The sequence below is a fragment of the Misgurnus anguillicaudatus genome, chromosome 5 (assembly GCF_027580225.2).
Source record: "Misgurnus anguillicaudatus chromosome 5, ASM2758022v2, whole genome shotgun sequence".
Taxonomy (NCBI): Eukaryota; Metazoa; Chordata; class Actinopteri; order Cypriniformes; family Cobitidae; genus Misgurnus; species Misgurnus anguillicaudatus.
The window spans coordinates 33338467-33355926 of record NC_073341.2 but is presented as its reverse complement, the minus strand read 5'-3'; the positions used below and the strand labels follow the sequence as shown (position 1 = coordinate 33355926).

Below are 17460 nucleotides of genomic sequence, written 5' to 3'. Positions count from 1 at the left end.
GTGCCTCAAGATCAAGGATTTTTGCCTGCAACAATCACAAAAAACTGCTTTTTTCTGGAAGGACTGATTGCTTTTGGCCAATGTAGTTTTAATACAAATATTTAAAAAAATAAATATTTATTTATTTAATTAAAATGCACTTTAATTGACAGCTAAGTTACAGCTAAGCTAAAAAAAGGTGTAAATTTTTAGCAGTATCTAGGGGTGAGATTGTGAATTGCAACCAACGACTCAGTCCACAGCTCAGCCCTTCCTTTCGAAACGCATAGAGAAGCTACGGTAGCCACCACAGTACAAACATGTCTTCATCTGAGACATCGTAGTGACAAAAGGCGCTCTGTAGATCTGTGCTACTTAAAAACGGTTCATTCTAAGGTAATAATAAAACAATACAGCAATACAGTTCATCATGTAAGGTCTTTGTACATCACTGATAATATAGTTATGTATATCATATTGCATTTTTGTCAAAAGATCCTCCTAAAAGTCACACAATGCACCTTTAAAGCTGCAATTCATAACTTTTTTTGTTAAAAATTTAATTAGCAAGTACATAAAAACTCTCCTTAAGTTGATTCACAATGGTAAGCTTATAATTATGATTTATAAATTGAACCATTGCATCAGATTTTTAACACAACAAAATGTAAGTAACCTGCAATTTTATGTTTCAACAGAGATGGCGATAGACATGCAAACGTTACAAATTGCAACTTTAACGAAGAACAATGACCAGTGGCGGCCGGTGACTTCTTTTTTTTGAGGGCGCAGAATGCGAAGACACAACATAAAATCGTAATTTCAAAATATGTGTTCTGCGCGTCGAGTTAACCTATGTGCATCACGTGTTTTGTCAAAATAAGTGCCTGTTGCAGACGTGTCTAAAGGGTTTATGATAAAAGAGACGCTAGCGTTTGCCAGATACTCATGCGTAATCAGAGTTTACAGTTAAGGGAGTGTCATGCGTGTATTTTGTGAACGTGAGCGTCTGTTTCATCATAAACGGTTTTGACGTGTGTGCAGCAGGCACTTATTTTGATGAAACACGAGATGCACATGGTTCACATGACGCAACAAACACATATTTTGAAAATACGAGCAACACACATGACACTTCGAACACATATTTTGAATTTGCGCCACTCGGAAGAGCAGTCACGAGCCGCCACTGGTAAGGACTATATACCTCAGGTCGAACCGGGTCTTCGATGCCAACCACCGTGATGCAGATGAGGTTAGAGACAATATCTGCCTCATTTTCCCAGTCTGGCATGGGATCAGCTGGAAGATCCCGATAAGCGATGCAGATCGTACGGAGGCCATCACAAGCCATCGGCTCGATTACTTTCTTCACCATCTCATCTTTATCTCGCGGCTTGAAAGCGCGTGCCTCTCCGTCACCGGACAGGATGAACGAGCATCTGATGTGTAAGGAGAACCATTTCATTTGGTTTAAAGGAATAGTCTACTCATTTTCAATATTAAAATATGTTATTACCTTAACTAAGAATTGTTGATACATCCCTCTATCATCTGTGTGCGTGCACGTAAGCGCTGGAGCGCGCTGCGACACTTCGATAGCATTTAGCTTAGCCCCATTCATTCAATGGTACCAATCAGAGATAAAGTTAGAAGTGACCAAACACATCAACGTTTTTCCTATTTAAGACGAGTAGTTATACGAGCAAGTTTGGTGGTACAAAATAAAACGTAGCGCTTTTCTAAGCTAATTTAAAAGAGGAACTATATTTTATGGCTTAATAGCACTTTTGAGAGTACTTCGACTCGCCTGAAAAGTCCGCTCCCCTTCTCCCTCTCATAATGGGAGAGGGAGGGTGTTACTTCGCCGAGTCGTAGTACTCCCAAAAGTGCTATTACGCCATAAAATATAGTTCCTCTTTTAAATCCGCTTAGAAAAGCACTACGTTTTATTTTGTACCACCAAACTTGCTCGTATAACTACTCGTCTTAAATAGGAAAAACGTTGATGTGTTTGGTCACTTCTAACTTTATCTCTAAATGGTACCATTGAATGAATGGGGCTAAGCTAAATGCTATCGAAGCGTCGCAGCGCGCTCCAGCACTTACGTGCACGCACACAGATGATAGAGGGATGTATCAACAATTCTTAGTTAAGGTAATAACATATTTTAATATTGAAAATGAGTAGACTATTCCTTTAACATTGCATGTTTTTACAAACAATACATTTTTTAGTATTTACGAAAAACAACTGTGCCTATAATATATCATAGTAAATGCTTTGCGATCTATTTTAAGGAATAGGCTTTCAGTTTTTTTTTATTATGACATATAAGATTAACAAACTCACACACTTCCATTCAAACAGACGTACTTTTTAAGCAGGATCTCAGACGCTCCTTTGCTGTATAAGCGGAAGTTTCCGTCCGGCATCTGAATGACAGTGCTCATGGATTTTCTGACCGAATTAAAGGTGTAGACTTTATAGAGCTTCTCCTCTGGGATCTGCTCCCTCACAGCTTGGTAGTCCTGTTTCAGGTTCAGCACGAGACCCAGCAGAGCACATTCGGTCTTATTACCCACCTGTTTGGGCAGACCACCCTCTATATCTGCAGCCTGGGACAGGAGGTGAACATAGACAGGATTAGATTACCAAATTTACTACAAAACTCACAGAAAAAAAGTAGTACCATTTCAGCTCCAAAATTTGACACTCATGAAATTTATATTACTATCACCATGATCTTAGAGGTGTAAGCGCAGTTCACAGCGACGCCAATGGAGATGAGCTCCAGTGTTCTGGGATTGATCTGGTCTGGTGTTGGGATGTCACGGAAGTGCTTGTCCCCTACATAAATCTGGACCACTGTCATCCGGTTAGTGGTGAGGGTCCCCGTTTTATCCGAGCAGATGGCTGTAGCGTTACCCATAGTCTCACAGGCATCCAGGTGACGCACAAGGTTATTGTCCTTCATCATTTTCTGTGGAAAGCCATTGACTGGTTTTAGAGTGTTGGATGATGAATGAAACCAAAAATAATAACAGTTTTTGTTCTAATGTCACAAGAATCCCTAATGAAAATGAAACATAGTTTTACTATAGTAAAAGTATAGTAACCCTTTTGAGATGGATGACCATTTGTATTACCGTAGTTTTACTGGAAATATCATGTTTGTATAAAAAAACTGAAAGTTGAATAAATAAGCTTTGATATGGTTTGTTAGGATAGGACCATTTTTGTCTGAGATAAAACTATTTGAAAATCTGGAGTGCAAAAAAATCGAAATATTGAGAAAATCGCCTTTACATTACAGTAAAAGTTACAGTAGAAAATTCACAAAATATCTTCATGGACCATGATTTTCACTTAGAGGATTACTCCACTTTCTTAGAAAATGAGTCTTGACAGTTTGCTCGCCCCCGTGTCATCCGGGATGTTGATGTCTTTCATTGTTTTTCTTAAAAAAATGATTTCTTCTCGACTGAACATTCCAAAGTTTTTTTTTATTTAATAGACTTTATTGGACCTTCACAGTTTACAGTTTCAATGCAGTTTAAAATTGCCGCTTCATCGCAGCTTCAAAGGTCTCTAAATTATCCCAAATGAGGCACAAGGGTCTTATCTAGCAAAACCATTGTCATTTTCGGCAAAAAAAGCACTTTTAAACCAGGACTTCTCGTCTTGCACCGGCCGTGTGACGTGCCAGCGCGACCTCACGTAATGCGTCATCAAGTCAAAAGGTCACGGATGACGTATGCGAAATTACCGCCCCAGTGTTTACAAGTGTGGAGAAAGAGGACCGTTCTGACATTGTTGTATGTCGAATGATACTAATTAATGACTTTGTGTCAGTTTATTGTTTAAAATGGTCCGTAAATGTGCGTTTCATATATGTAACGCGCATCCTTTTAACGTCATTATGCATTACCTGAGGTCGAGCTGGCGCGTTACATGGCTGGTGCAAGACAAGAAGTTGTGGTTTAAGACCCTTATGCCTCGTTTGGGATCGTTTACAGCCCCTTGAAGCTGCATTGAAACTGCAATTTTAAACAGCACTGAAATGGTAAACTGTTAGGGTCCAAAAAAGTGTATTAAATGGAGAAAAATCATGGAAAAGCTTAATTTCTTCTTGACTGAACAAAGAAAGACATCAACATTTTGGATGACATGGGGGTGAGTAAATTGTCTGAATTTTTTTTTTTAAGAAATTGGAGTTATCCTTTAATATCCTAATGATTTTTGTTTTCATTAAAAAAACAATAATTTTAAAGCATAAAATGTATTGTTGGCTATTGCTACAAATATACCTGTGCGACTTATAACTGGTTTTGTGGTCCAGGGTCACATATGTAATTTTAAAGCCTTTTGCTCACTTAGGTGTATTTTTATTATAAAAAAAATTAATTACATGATCACCATCAATCGCCAAAATAATTGTTAGCACGCAACCCTACATTGGTTAAAATATTTAAACATTTCAGTTGAATAAATGGATATTTTCCATTCATATGTTTAATAATTTCTTAAAAAGTATACAAATCTTGTGTCCTTCTCCTAACCTCAATCTCATGGCTCATCTTTTGCTTTTTAACTCACCTTTACTGAATAGGCCAGTGATATGGTGACAGCCAGTGGCAATCCCTCTGGTACAGCCACCACCAAAACCGTCACTCCTATGATGAAAAACTTGACAAAGTACTGCACATATATGGGCGTACACTCCGTCAGCCACACGCGTCCCTGAACCACGAACGTCTCAATCACGAAATACAGCATCAGGATAATCACAGTGATGGCGGACATCACCAGACCTGTTGAGAAAAGAATTTACTTTTTTACATTCACCTCCACAATAATAGATCGCTTTGGGTAGTGACCAATGCATTGCTATGTGAATGATATGGGTTTTATGGGTGGTTGTTGGGATGCTGCTACAGTAAATAGTTTTTAAATAAACCCAACAGGGATGCAGTAGCCCAAAGTATCTAGATGTACGAGACTTATCACTCATAAAGTTCTCCACCTGCTTTCCCGATTTGCACTGCTAGCTTGGTAAGTTTTCCCTGAAGAACCGACTTCTCCTTTTTGGGCACATTAGCTTTCTTCTTCTCTTTCTCCTCCACTTCTCCACCTTCTGCACTCTTCAGAGGCTGCATCTCCATGGCAACCGCCTCATCCTGTTTCTTGGCTGTGGTGGGCGGAGACAAAGGAGAAGACGAGCAGAATTATGGGTGATTGTTCTACATGTTCAGAAAAGTATGGTTGCACTTACATTTTTAAGTTTAATCAACTTGAATTTACAATTCATTTAAACTTTCTTGACTAGTGAGGAATTGCTATAAATGATAAAAATAAAGTTGAATTTTTTGTATTTTAACTTTACTTTTATCGTTTATTGCAACTCCTCACAGGCAAGAAAGTTATAATTAATTGGAAATTCAAGTTGATTAAACTTAAAAAAGTTAAGTACAACAAGGAATTTTTTCAGTGCATTTTGTATTCTGTGTGATACCGCAAACACCATGCAAGTTTTATGTATGCATGAAAAATACAATATTACTATAGTATTTACTTATAATTATGTTTTGGATACAGTAAATAATTTAGTGTACTTTGTTATTTCGACTGGACCTTAAAGGGGACATTTCACAAAACCTTTTGAAGATATAAAATAAATTTTGATGTCTCCAGAGTACTTATGTGAAGTTTTAGCTCAAAATACCATATAGATCATTTATTATAGCATGTTAAAATTAGCACTTTGTAGCCGTGAGCATAAATGTGCTGTTTTGTGTGTCCTATTAAATGCAAATGAGCTGATCTCTGCACTAAATGGCAATGTCGTGTTTGGATAGTGCAGATTAAGGGGCAGTATTATCCCCTTCTGACATCACAGGGGGAGACAGATTTCAATGACCAATTTTTGCACATGCGTGCAGAGAATGGTTTACCAAAACTAAGTTACTGGGTTGATCTTTTTCACATTTTCTAGGTTAATAGAAGCACTGGGGACCCAATTATAGCACTTAAACATGGAAAAAAGTCAGATTTTCATGATATGTCCCCTTAACACTCTTATACCAGTAAACATGTTCATCAAATACCATACCAGCTAATTTCTAAATTTGTCTAGTTATTTAAGTCACCTTTATTTTGATTGTTCTCCAAGGTCCCGTCTTGTTTCCCTGTAAAAGGTAATAAAGAATTTTAAAGAAAACAAAATCTAATTTATTGCTTTGCTGCTACAGATTAATGTAGCTGAGAAAAGAAAACAATAAAGTATACGATACAGTATATGAGAAAGCAAAGAAAACATGGAGGCTTTAATATTTGACAGATATGGACGGTTAAAAGCAGGATGTTTATGAGTCATCTATCTATTGTGAATGTCACCTACCATTTATGATGTTGTGTTCTTTGGCTTCAACACTGTGGAACTGCATGGATGAATTACTATTGAGCTCTAATAAAATTGTTGGAAAACAGAGCACAGGACAAAAACAAAGATGGGATGTAAAAATAAAGACACAAAAATAATACCTAAATGTTGAACAAAAACATTAACGCGAATGAGTGAACAACATTTCTGCATACTTCAAAATGGGAGAGCACGCAACGGTTGGATTCTGCTACTGAAATCCCTTTTTATATCTTTATAAAGCAAATTATTTATAATAATTGTAACAATTATAACACATTTACACCACCAAAAAATCTTGAAGAGAGAGCGGACAAAGAGAGAAGCTGCTGTTATGATGGAAATAGAAACAACATAAGGGTCGGGAGCCCATTAAGCATTGCGAATGAGGTCATAAAATCTTCTTCTGGTGGTTTCATACTGCACCATAATTTACGCTTTTGATGACTTCACGTTAATATAACCATCCTATGAAGAAGTCCTAGATGTTCTTTTATGATGTATATTTCATTTGTGCTCAATTGTCAACCATTTATAAAGTGTTGTAAAAGAATCGTCAGCTGCAAACCTTTCTTGCAGTCTTTCTTCTCCTCCTCCATCTCACCAGCACCCAGAAGGGTGAAGATGATACCAGTTTGAGAGTTTACACCAACGGCAGTCACCACCATCTTCCCCGAGCCCTCCATTACATGAGTGCCTGACAAAAAAGTCATAAACACAGTTTGGCATTTTCTGAAAAGCTCTCAATAACTCAAAGTTTATGTTTACCATATTTTCCGGACTATAAGTCGCTCTGGAGTATAAGTCGCATCAGTCAAAAATGCATTTTGAAGAGGAAATAACATATATAAGTCGCACTGGACTATACGACGCATTTATTTAGAAAATGATTTCACAAAATCCAAGCCGTAGAACAGACATTTAATCTGGAAAGGCAAGTTATTCAACTAAACAATAGCACAGAACAGCAGGTTGAATAGGTGTCCGTACACATTAAAGTAACATAAACAGTTATTTACACAATAAACAATAACATACAGAACATACCTGGGAGGCTAAAATAGGCTAAATTAACACAATAAGCCAAATCAAATTTAAAAAGGTCCCGAAGTCATTTCGCATCACTGAATCCATTGAATTACATAAATACAGGAGCAGCATAGAGCGGACTCTCGCGGCTGTAGACGATAATGGTTTCTCTTGGTTCATATGAAACAATTTTGACGTATAAGTCGCACCTGAACTTAAAGCAACACTATGTAGTTTTTTTACCTTTAAATAATGTCTCTAAAATTATTTCAGTGATAGAAAAACTTTTAACTGGACAAATTGTATTGTTGCTGCAACCCGAGCAGCCTCCTAGCTGCTACAACCACACTCTGAAAGTGGTGGTGGAGGGTAGGAAACACAGCCCCGCCTCTCCCCCTGCCTGCAGAAGAGTGTCTGATACCAGGCACTGTTGCGCTTTTCAACCACATGGGGGAGCTGTAAGTCATTTTTACATGGAAACTACATAGTGTTGCTTTAAGTTCCAGGACCCGCCAAACTATGAAAAAAGTGTGACGGTAACTCTTTCCCCCCCATTGACAAGGTTTTTTTTTACGGCAATCCATATTTCTGCTATTATCCACTTACCCAGCTTATAAAACACTGAAGCATCCACTGATTCAAAATTTTAAACGCTGGTCCGGAAAGAGTTAAACTTTATATTATCTAAAGGAAAGAAACTCACTTTTGGAAAATGATGTAATAAACACAACTTAAAAACAACTCAAACATCTAGAATTTACTTTGTCAGGTCAGAACAGCTTTATACAACTTTAAATACAGATTAATATAGGCCTACTTACATTACTTTAGTAAAATCAGTAGTATGGTTCACATATAGCTTCAAGTAGTACATTACTTGTACAACAAATTGATTGCTTTTTGCAAATTATTTCCTTGCTCTTTTTTAAAGCATGCAATGGGTTTCATTCACTAAGAATGTTTTAACTTACAAATTATGATTTTACAAAAACTTTCATACTAAAATTTATTTTAAATGTATGCAAAACGTAAGAACAATTTAGACCACAAATGTGCAATAGTCATGAAAAAGGAAAAATAATCCTATCATATATATCTGTGTTATATATTTTATATTAAGACATTCTTCATTAACAAAGCATTCACATAAAATGTCAAGTAAATGTACATATCCTGCAATAGTTAGTTTGTCCAGAACAAAGCATTCACATAACTCATCTAGGTAATATACTTATGCCGCAATAGTTAGCCTGTCTGGAACCGAGCGGATTTTAAACCACAATACTGTATGACACTTGCATTACATGTTCCCTGTCTCGTCCTCGACCCCGAGGACAATGAGACAAACAGACCCAGTTCCTGCTGCTGTGAAGGTCATCACACCACTGATCTACTGGCTGTCCTTCAACGTGATGCCCAGCCGATGCGTGACCAACGACCAACGGCCAGTTTAACCAGTTTAATTCGCTTACCCGCCTCCTATCCCTACCGTTTCTATATATATATAAATATATATTAATTCCTCCCAAGGGTTTTTGTCCTTCTAGGACTTTTTCCCATTGGGTTTTTTTTCCTAGAGGGTTTTTAGTCCCAGGGAGAGTCAGCCAACTTTGGCTTAACTTAGCACTTTACTGTATACGTTACATTATTAATATGCTCGCTTGTACGGTTTAACCGCTTTCTCTACTTCTTATATTATCTATTGATTATCTGTGTTCTCCTCTACATCTTCTCATGTAAAGCTGCTTTGCAACAATTAACACTTGTGAAAAGCGCTATATAAATAAAATTGAATTGAATTGAATATATATAAATATATATGTATCTCTCTCAAGGGTTTTTCTCCTTTTAGGAGTTTTCCCACAGGGTATTTCTCCTAGGGGTTTTTTCATCCCAGGGAGAGTCAGCCAACATTGGCTTAACTTAGCACTTTCTTGTATACGTTACATTATTACTACACTCGCTTGTACAGTTTATTCTTAGCCGCTGTATTCTACTTCTTATATTATCTATCGATTATTCTGTGTTTTCCTCTACATCTATTCTTATTAAACGGCTCTCTGGAATGCTTGATTCTGATTGGTCAGTTGAGACATTTGCAGGTTCGTTCTTTTCAAATAATAACCTCTTCAAAGTAATAACGCATAGCCGGTACTACTTGTATGTTTTAAATCCCTCCGCGCCAACAAAGATTACTGTTTGGCGCCATCTTGTGACAAACACTGGACAACCACAATTAAGAATGGAAAATTTTGACATTCATTTTAACATGTACGGACAAAACAAAACATTTAAACAGTGGATAGAAGAACGAACAACGACAAGACACAGAGAGCTTACTGAGACTGAACTTGACAAAATAGAGCATGACAGCTACGAAGCCAACACACAAAAAATACAGAATGGGCATTAAAACTTCTCAAAGACTGGCTAAAAGAGAAAAAAATGGAGACAGACAAGTATAAAGCAGAGGATCTTAATAAGGTATTACGATCATTTTATGCATCTGTGCAAAGTTTCGCGGAAGGATAAAAATGTTAATTTAAAACAAATATGCCAATAAAATGTTTCAAATTCATATTCATGTCCAGTTGTTTTTCTTATGTGGCAAGTAGCCGTGTAAAGAGCAGGGTAATGTAGAGGCAGCCGGTAGTTATCGGGTAAATAACCCCCTTCAGTGTGATACAAGACCCTCCGCTTCGCGTCGGGTCCTGATCACACTGTCGGGGCTTATTTCCCGATAACTACCGGCTGCCTCTACATTATCCCTTACATGTAAAGCTGCTTTGAAACAATTAACAATTGTGAAAAGTGCTATATAAATAAAATTGAATTGAATATATTTTTCCTTGTTCATGATTATTGCGTACGTGTGGTCTAAGTTGTTCTTAAGTTTTTGCATACATTTAAAATAAATTTTAGTACAGAAGTTTTTGTTGAATCATGAATTGTAAGTTAAAATGTCCGTACGCACATTTTACAAACTAATTTGTGCGTACGCTTAGTGAATGAGACCAAATGTTTCTATAGATTTTGGTTTCACACTTTACAATGATTATGAGATGAATAACAATTATGTGTAGGGCTGTTTACGTTTATGTGGCTAGGCTATAAAATATGTTTTTCTGTCCTTAGCTCTGTGTTTTATGTAGACCTGTGTCTGTATGTAGCACCATTGTCCTGGAGAAACATTGTCTCATTTCACAATGTATACTCCACTGCTATGGTTGAAATGACAATAAAGTTTCTCTTTACTTGACTAATAAATACTTGGACAAAAGGTAAACAGATGCTGGTAAACTGTGATCAATAGTAAGTAGCAGAGCAGGTCTCAGAGGAGCCTAACATAAATCGTACCCTTTCCACAGGAAGCAGAGAAGAGGGGTAAATCTGATTAACCTGTTTATCAGACCTCAGGGACACACTGCCATTAAACGAGTCAATGAGATTTAACCCAAGCTCTGTACGGTCTTAATGTTAAAGTACTGATCGAATACTGTGAGAGGTTTACATCTTGCAAAAAGCAAACCAGGTGAATTCAAATGTGACATTGCCAGAAAAGTGATATGTGACCCTGTCTGTGAAAACCTACATCATCCTTTATATTCTGTGAAAATATAACCCTGATATATTTAATATCGACTGAGTATTACTTTTTTCCAACATCATTTTCTGTTTGGATTTCACCTAAATTTTAAAATCATCTTTCATTCGAAAACAGATGGTGAGTCTCTTGAAAACACACAAACATTCATCACAATGCACATGGCCAAGGCACTCTACAGCAGTACATAAACGCATATGTTTGCTTATATAAGCTTCACTTTTACTCCCTACCTGACAGCAGCATGGGATCTTTGTCGGCAGATTTGCGTACGTGATCAGACTCTCCAGTGAGCGAGCTCTCATCGATCTTGAGGTCGTTCCCTTGGATGAGAACACCATCCGCAGGCAGGAGGTCACCTAGGAGACCCCGAAGTGACAGCAACAGATCAATAACATCTCAACAGTGTTTGAGTTTTACTTCCTCTAATCAGCAAAAAAAAATACTACATACATACATAAACACTATTTATGCTTATGTATACTATATATGTGTATGTACATATTTAGTAAATAAAATAGATGAATTAATAAATAAATTAAAATATAAACAATTTCACTTATTCAAACCAAAATAAGTATTATTGAGCATCTATTCAGTACAGTACACTATCAGAAAACGCAGTGGCGGCCGGTGACTTCTTTTTTCGAGGGCGCTCGATGCGAAGTTCGTCACAGCATGTATGTAGCCCATCATGTGTGTGGTCGTGATTTCAAAATATGTGTTTGGCACGTCAAGTGAACCTAGGTACAAAAGCTGTCACTGGGGTAGTACCTTTTCTAAATGTACACCTAAAGGGTGCATATTAGTACCTCAATTTAAATTTCTGTAACTCAATGGTACCTTTTAAAAAGGGTACTGCCTCAGTGTACAGTTTTAGTAGATTTTTAGTCCTAAAAAAATAAAGGTGCCACAAAAGGTTCTTTACAGCGATGCCATAGAATAATGTTTCTTGGTCCTAAATGAACCATTCAGTCAAACGTGCTTAAAATACTTTTTTATTAACTTTTGTAACTTTATCCCTAAATGGAATTTTAAAATATGTGACCCTGGCCTACAAAACCAGTCATAAGGGTAAATTTTTCTAAAATTGAGATTTATACATCATCTAAAAGTTTTTACTGATGTACGGTTTGTTAGGATAGGACAATATTTGGCCGAGGTATAACTATTTGAAAATCTGGAATCTGAAAGTGCAAAAAAAATTAAATATAAGTTATTCAAATGAAGTGCTTAGCAACTGCATCCACTCAGAAAAATAAAGTTTGGATTAATTTACGGTAGGAAATCTACAAAATATCTGCATGGAACATGATCTTTACTAATGATTTTTGGCATAAAAGAAAAACAATAATTTTGACCCAATGTACTGTTGGCTATTGCTATAAATATACCCCTGCAACTTAAGACTGGTTTTGTGGTCACTCACACATGCGCATATATATATATATATATATATATATATATATATATATATATATATATATATACACATATATATATATATATATATATATATATATATATATATATATATATATATATATATATATATATACATATATATATATATATATATATATATATATATACACACATATATATATATATATATATATATATATATACACATATATATATACACATATATATATATATATATATATATATATATATATATATATATATATATATATATATATATATATATATATATATATATATATATATATATATATATATATATATATATATATATATATATATATATATATATATATATATATACTGTGCAAAAGTCTTAGGCCACCATGCCAGAGTTAGATGTCATTGTTGTTTTAGATTTGTTGTTTTTGCAATGTTATAGTGATCATATATTATTATTTCTCAGTCTTTTTAATAGAATACATCCAGAAAATACAGGAAATGTGTATATAGTATTAAAAACTGTATAAAAATGTAAACTGATGTGTCAAGTTTTTAGGGTAAACATATTTCCTGTATTTTCTATTTGTATCTTAATAAAATAGACTAAAAAATAAATATGGATGTACATTAAAACTTCTTAAACAACAATTCTGGTGGTGGTGGTCTAAGACTTTTTACTTATTTCTTCATTATTGAGTCCTAAATATAAGGTTGAGTTAGCACTTTTGAAATCTACTAACCATACTTGACCTGGGCAACATCGCCCACCACCATCTCAGCCACAGGGATCTGGATGACGGTGCCGTTCCGCACCACGGCGAATCGCTGCTCCTGCTCGATCCGGCTCTGCAGGCCGCGGAACTGCTTCTCTTTACTCCAGTCATTGAAAGCCGTCACCAGAACCACACAGAGTACAGAGAGCAGGATAGCTGCACCCTCGATCCAACCCGCCTCCGCCTCACCCTCATCCTCCGCACCTGTGCTCACATTACCACATGCTGCAGAGAGAGAGAGAGAGAAAGAGAGAGATGTAAATGTGTGGGATGATAATGAGTTAAGAGTACTTTAACATCTCTTGTGAACCTGTACTGTATATTCTTCTATCTCTTAATATTTCTATCCCTCCATCCACCTCTTTCATTCTTTCTATCCTCTTCAATATTCAGTTTCAAGTGCAAAGTATTTTATTGGCAAGATTGTTTTAGTGGTCGACTCATAGGAGCTTTTTAATGGCTGCATGCTGTTATCTGGAGTGCAGGATGGCCAATCGTCAATGTAATACCAATATAGACCAACATTTCATGAGAGCAAGTGCCATGCACACAAAACTGAACAAAAAGTTTACACAATATATGTGACACTTTCACATTTTGTGATTTACAATTATTTACATAAATTCATCTTACATAATGTAAAAAATATTCTGTGAAAATATAACCCCAATATCTTCAATAGTGAGTGACTGAGTAATATCATGTCAAAGAATGAAATCAAACTTTGATGCTCATAATTAGTTTATGAGTCTTTAGTCTGGGTTACAGATAAGGTCACGTTTTCCTAAAACCAAAATTTTCATCAATACCGACCGTGATAATCGAATAAATAATCGAGAGTCACCTTCAGTTTCGCCCCCTGGTGGCTGGTAAAAGGACAGTCCGAGGGAAATGATGGCTGCTATTTCCAGGATTATGAGAGTAACATCCTGCAGAGCTTCCCAGACTAGCTGAAGGAAGGTCTTGGCTTTCTTTGGGGGGATGAAGTTCTGACCGAACACTTGCCGACGTTTCTCTAGATCTGCAGGATTGTCTGACAGTCCTTTGGGAAGATACAAAGGTGGTCAAAGTCTGAGTGATATGCAGCCTGGAGCTTGCACAATGAGTTAAATAAAATGATATAAGACAATTTCATTGTTTAAGTCAATTTACTCTGGTTATAGTAATGAACCTGGATGGATATTTCCAGTTATGCAAGATCCTGTATAGATCCTTTGTGCCTGTATAGCTCAGTGGTAAAGCATTGCATTGCATTAGCAGCACAAAAGGTCATAAGTCCGATCCCAGGGATTACACATACTGATAAAGAAAATGTATACCTTGTAAAGCACAGCAAGTTGCTTTGGATAAAAAACGTCAGCCAAGTGCGTAAATATAATATATAAAGTATATAATCGAAATATATAAATATCCTACATTCTAAAAATGGCTCAATTTTTGATCCATAAGGAGTAAATATTGTACAGAACACACCGCTGGGTTAAAATAAACAAGAAAATATGTGTTATATGAACTTAAATATTTGAGTTCATCATCATTCTTTACTTAAAAATGTAAGTAAATAAAACACAGGTTTTCTTGTAAATTTTAAGTAAAACTATCAAAGTTGGGAATACTTAAAAAGTGTGATGCAAAAATGGTGCATATATATTTTAAGTAAATCCAACACATCATTTTTTAGAGTGTGGGCCAAAAGTAACTCAGCCATTTTTATAGTGTATCTACACTTTCAGATTAAAGGTACATAAGTAGTCACTGGAACGGTACCTTTTAAAAAGATCATTATGTACGATTCGGGTATAGTATGTGAACCTCTAGTAAAAAAGTATGTGAACCTCTATGAACTGGTTTTCTAATGTGATCAGAGGCGTCATGCCCATTCAAACTGAGGGGGTACGTGCCCCCTCGGTTTTTTGAGTCAAATGGATTTTGCATGCAACCTAAAAATAAAAAAAGCGTTCATTAATCTGTTACTTGTCTTTTAATCTGTTTAATATGCACAATATTATCAATTCTGTGCTGCATCCTTGTCACTTTTCGGATATTTTCGCCGTTTTGATAGTGTTTTGATCATGTTAAGTTACATTATTCTGGCGGCAGGCGCTGCAGTCGGCGCAGTTGCAGACGTCATCAGCGTCTGAACGTGCTCACGAGCTCTTTGCTGCTGCTGCTGCATTTTGCTATCTGAGGAATTAAAACGTGTAAGAAACGCTCACAACATTTCCAAATACCATTACGGTAGTGTGCAGTTAACCTCTTCTGTGTAGAAAATTTAAAATGTGACCGTCTCTACGTTATATATAGAGATTTCTAGATTCATCATCCTGGTACAACGCCAAAGTTCACCAGAGTTCACGGGGGCGCGGAATCACACATGCTCACATATGAGGTTAAATTTAATGCAAAAATTTGTTCCTCTAATAATTTTATCTAAACATATTTTTTTAAATCATATATTGAACATTAAAATCAATCACGTGGCTATAGCTTAAGTCATTTTCGTTGTTTATATACTTTATGGATTTAAAATTACATTAATTTTATAGGATAATGCAGTTGTTGTGCAAAATGCATTAATGACACAATTAAACATTTCATTAAACCAAACGTAAATAAACAAAACATGCAGTTTCAAATGTAAAAATGATGCCAATATGTCTTTATTCCGATTAAATAGTATTTGATATAAAAATAAGTCAACACTTTTATTTAGGAGGTTTTTGCATGAAAGCAGGGGCGCTCAGATTGTTAGAAATGTAAGTGCCATGGAAAAGACTGAAAGCTATTTTGTTTGATGTCTGTGTTTTTCTGTGAGCTGTGCACACTGTGCCCCTTTAAAAAAAATGGTGCATGACGCCCCTGACTGTGATTTGCCATAAAATGTGATCTGATCCTCATTTAGGTCACAACAATAGACAAACGCAATGTGTGCATAAGCTGACAACACACAAATAATTCTAGTTCCTTGTGGGGTTTTTTGGAGGAAAATGTCATTAAACCCTTGGATATAATACTTTGTTGAACTTCCTTTGGCAGCAATTACTTCAAGCAAGCACTTTTAGTGGTTCAGAAGGATTCAGAAGGACTTTTTGCCCATTCCCCTTTACAAAATTGCTTCAACTTCAACAACTCTGGTGTGAATCACTCTCTTGAGGTCATTCCACAGCATCTCTATGAGGTTAAGGTCTGGGCTATGACTTCTACTGAGCTTCAATTGGCAGACAGCCTCCCTGACATTATCCTGTAGGATATTTTGTTAAACTTGAGAATTCATTTTGCCCTTGATGATGGCAAGTGGTCCAGGCCCTGAGGCAGCAGGATGATGTTTTGATGATGGTAAGCTCTTTTTGCACCATAGTATTCTTCCCGAACAATTCAACTCTTGTTTTTTATCAGTCCATAAACTATTTTCCCACACTCTAAAACTGGCCATTTTTTAGCCATAATGGGTAAATATTGGACAGATTTTCAATTTTAACTGTATATTATAATTCATGTTTGCATAACAACAACCCAACATTGGGTTATTTTTAACCCAGCATGTGTTCTGTCCAATATTTACCCATTATGGGTAAAAAAAAACACTAGGGTTTGCCATGGATGCTCTTTTGCAAACTTCAGACTCACAGCAATGTTTTTCGGAGAGCAGCGGCTTCCTCCGTGGTGTGCTGTCATAGACACCGTGCCTGTTCACAGACTTACATATGGTAGACTCATGAGGTAGACAGATATGTGTGCCATTACCAATGATGTCTTCAAGCTTTTAGCTGTTACTCATATGGGTTGTTCCTTACGATTCATCTTGGCTTGGCTTGCCAATTATAGACAATTTGTACTGTTGACTGATGGATGTCTAAACATTTTGAGATTGTTTTGTATCCCTTTTCTACCAAGCTCCTAAGGTGACATTGGAGTAAAAAAAATCTAAAGTTTAGCTTCATGTGCTTACGTGAAACTTTCATGTGCTCACACGAAACCTTCATGTGCAGATTTTTTTAAAGTTTAGTTTCGTGTGCTCACGTGAAACTATCACGTGCGCCTGTGAATCTATTGGGGGCGCACATGAAACTATCACGTTTAGTATCACGTGCGCACATAAAACGATCACGTTTAGTTTTGCGTGCGCACATAAAACTATCACGTTTAGTTTCGGACATCAATCTTAAAATGTTTGAGTGTTTTTCATCAATCAAAGTAGCATTAAAGCACACCTTTAAACTTATTT

General features: G+C 36.2%; 1 protein-coding gene across 6 annotated transcripts in view; it reads right to left on the bottom strand.

The window, feature by feature from the left end:
• The window catches only part of atp2b3a (ATPase plasma membrane Ca2+ transporting 3a), a 40754-nt gene that overhangs the window by 17407 nt on the left and 5887 nt on the right, over positions 1–17460 (bottom strand). For 3 of the 6 annotated variants that reach the window (XM_055167468.2, XM_055167472.2, XM_055167470.2), the window contains exons 3-13: positions 14080–14277; positions 13203–13460; positions 11268–11393; positions 6970–7098; positions 6381–6446; positions 6130–6168; positions 5007–5171; positions 4580–4794; positions 2721–2963; positions 2357–2598; positions 1187–1421 (exon numbers count right to left, since the gene is read on the bottom strand). In XM_055167468.2, coding sequence (XP_055023443.1) covers positions 1187–1421; positions 2357–2598; positions 2721–2963; positions 4580–4794; positions 5007–5171; positions 6130–6168; positions 6381–6446; positions 6970–7098; positions 11268–11393; positions 13203–13460; positions 14080–14277 — 1916 coding nt within the window. The remainder of the gene's footprint in view (positions 1–1186; positions 1422–2356; positions 2599–2720; positions 2964–4579; positions 4795–5006; positions 5172–6129; positions 6169–6380; positions 6447–6969; positions 7099–11267; positions 11394–13202; positions 13461–14079; positions 14278–17460) is intronic. The other 3 variants (XM_055167469.2, XM_055167473.2, XM_055167471.2) reach the window with 1 other exon arrangement.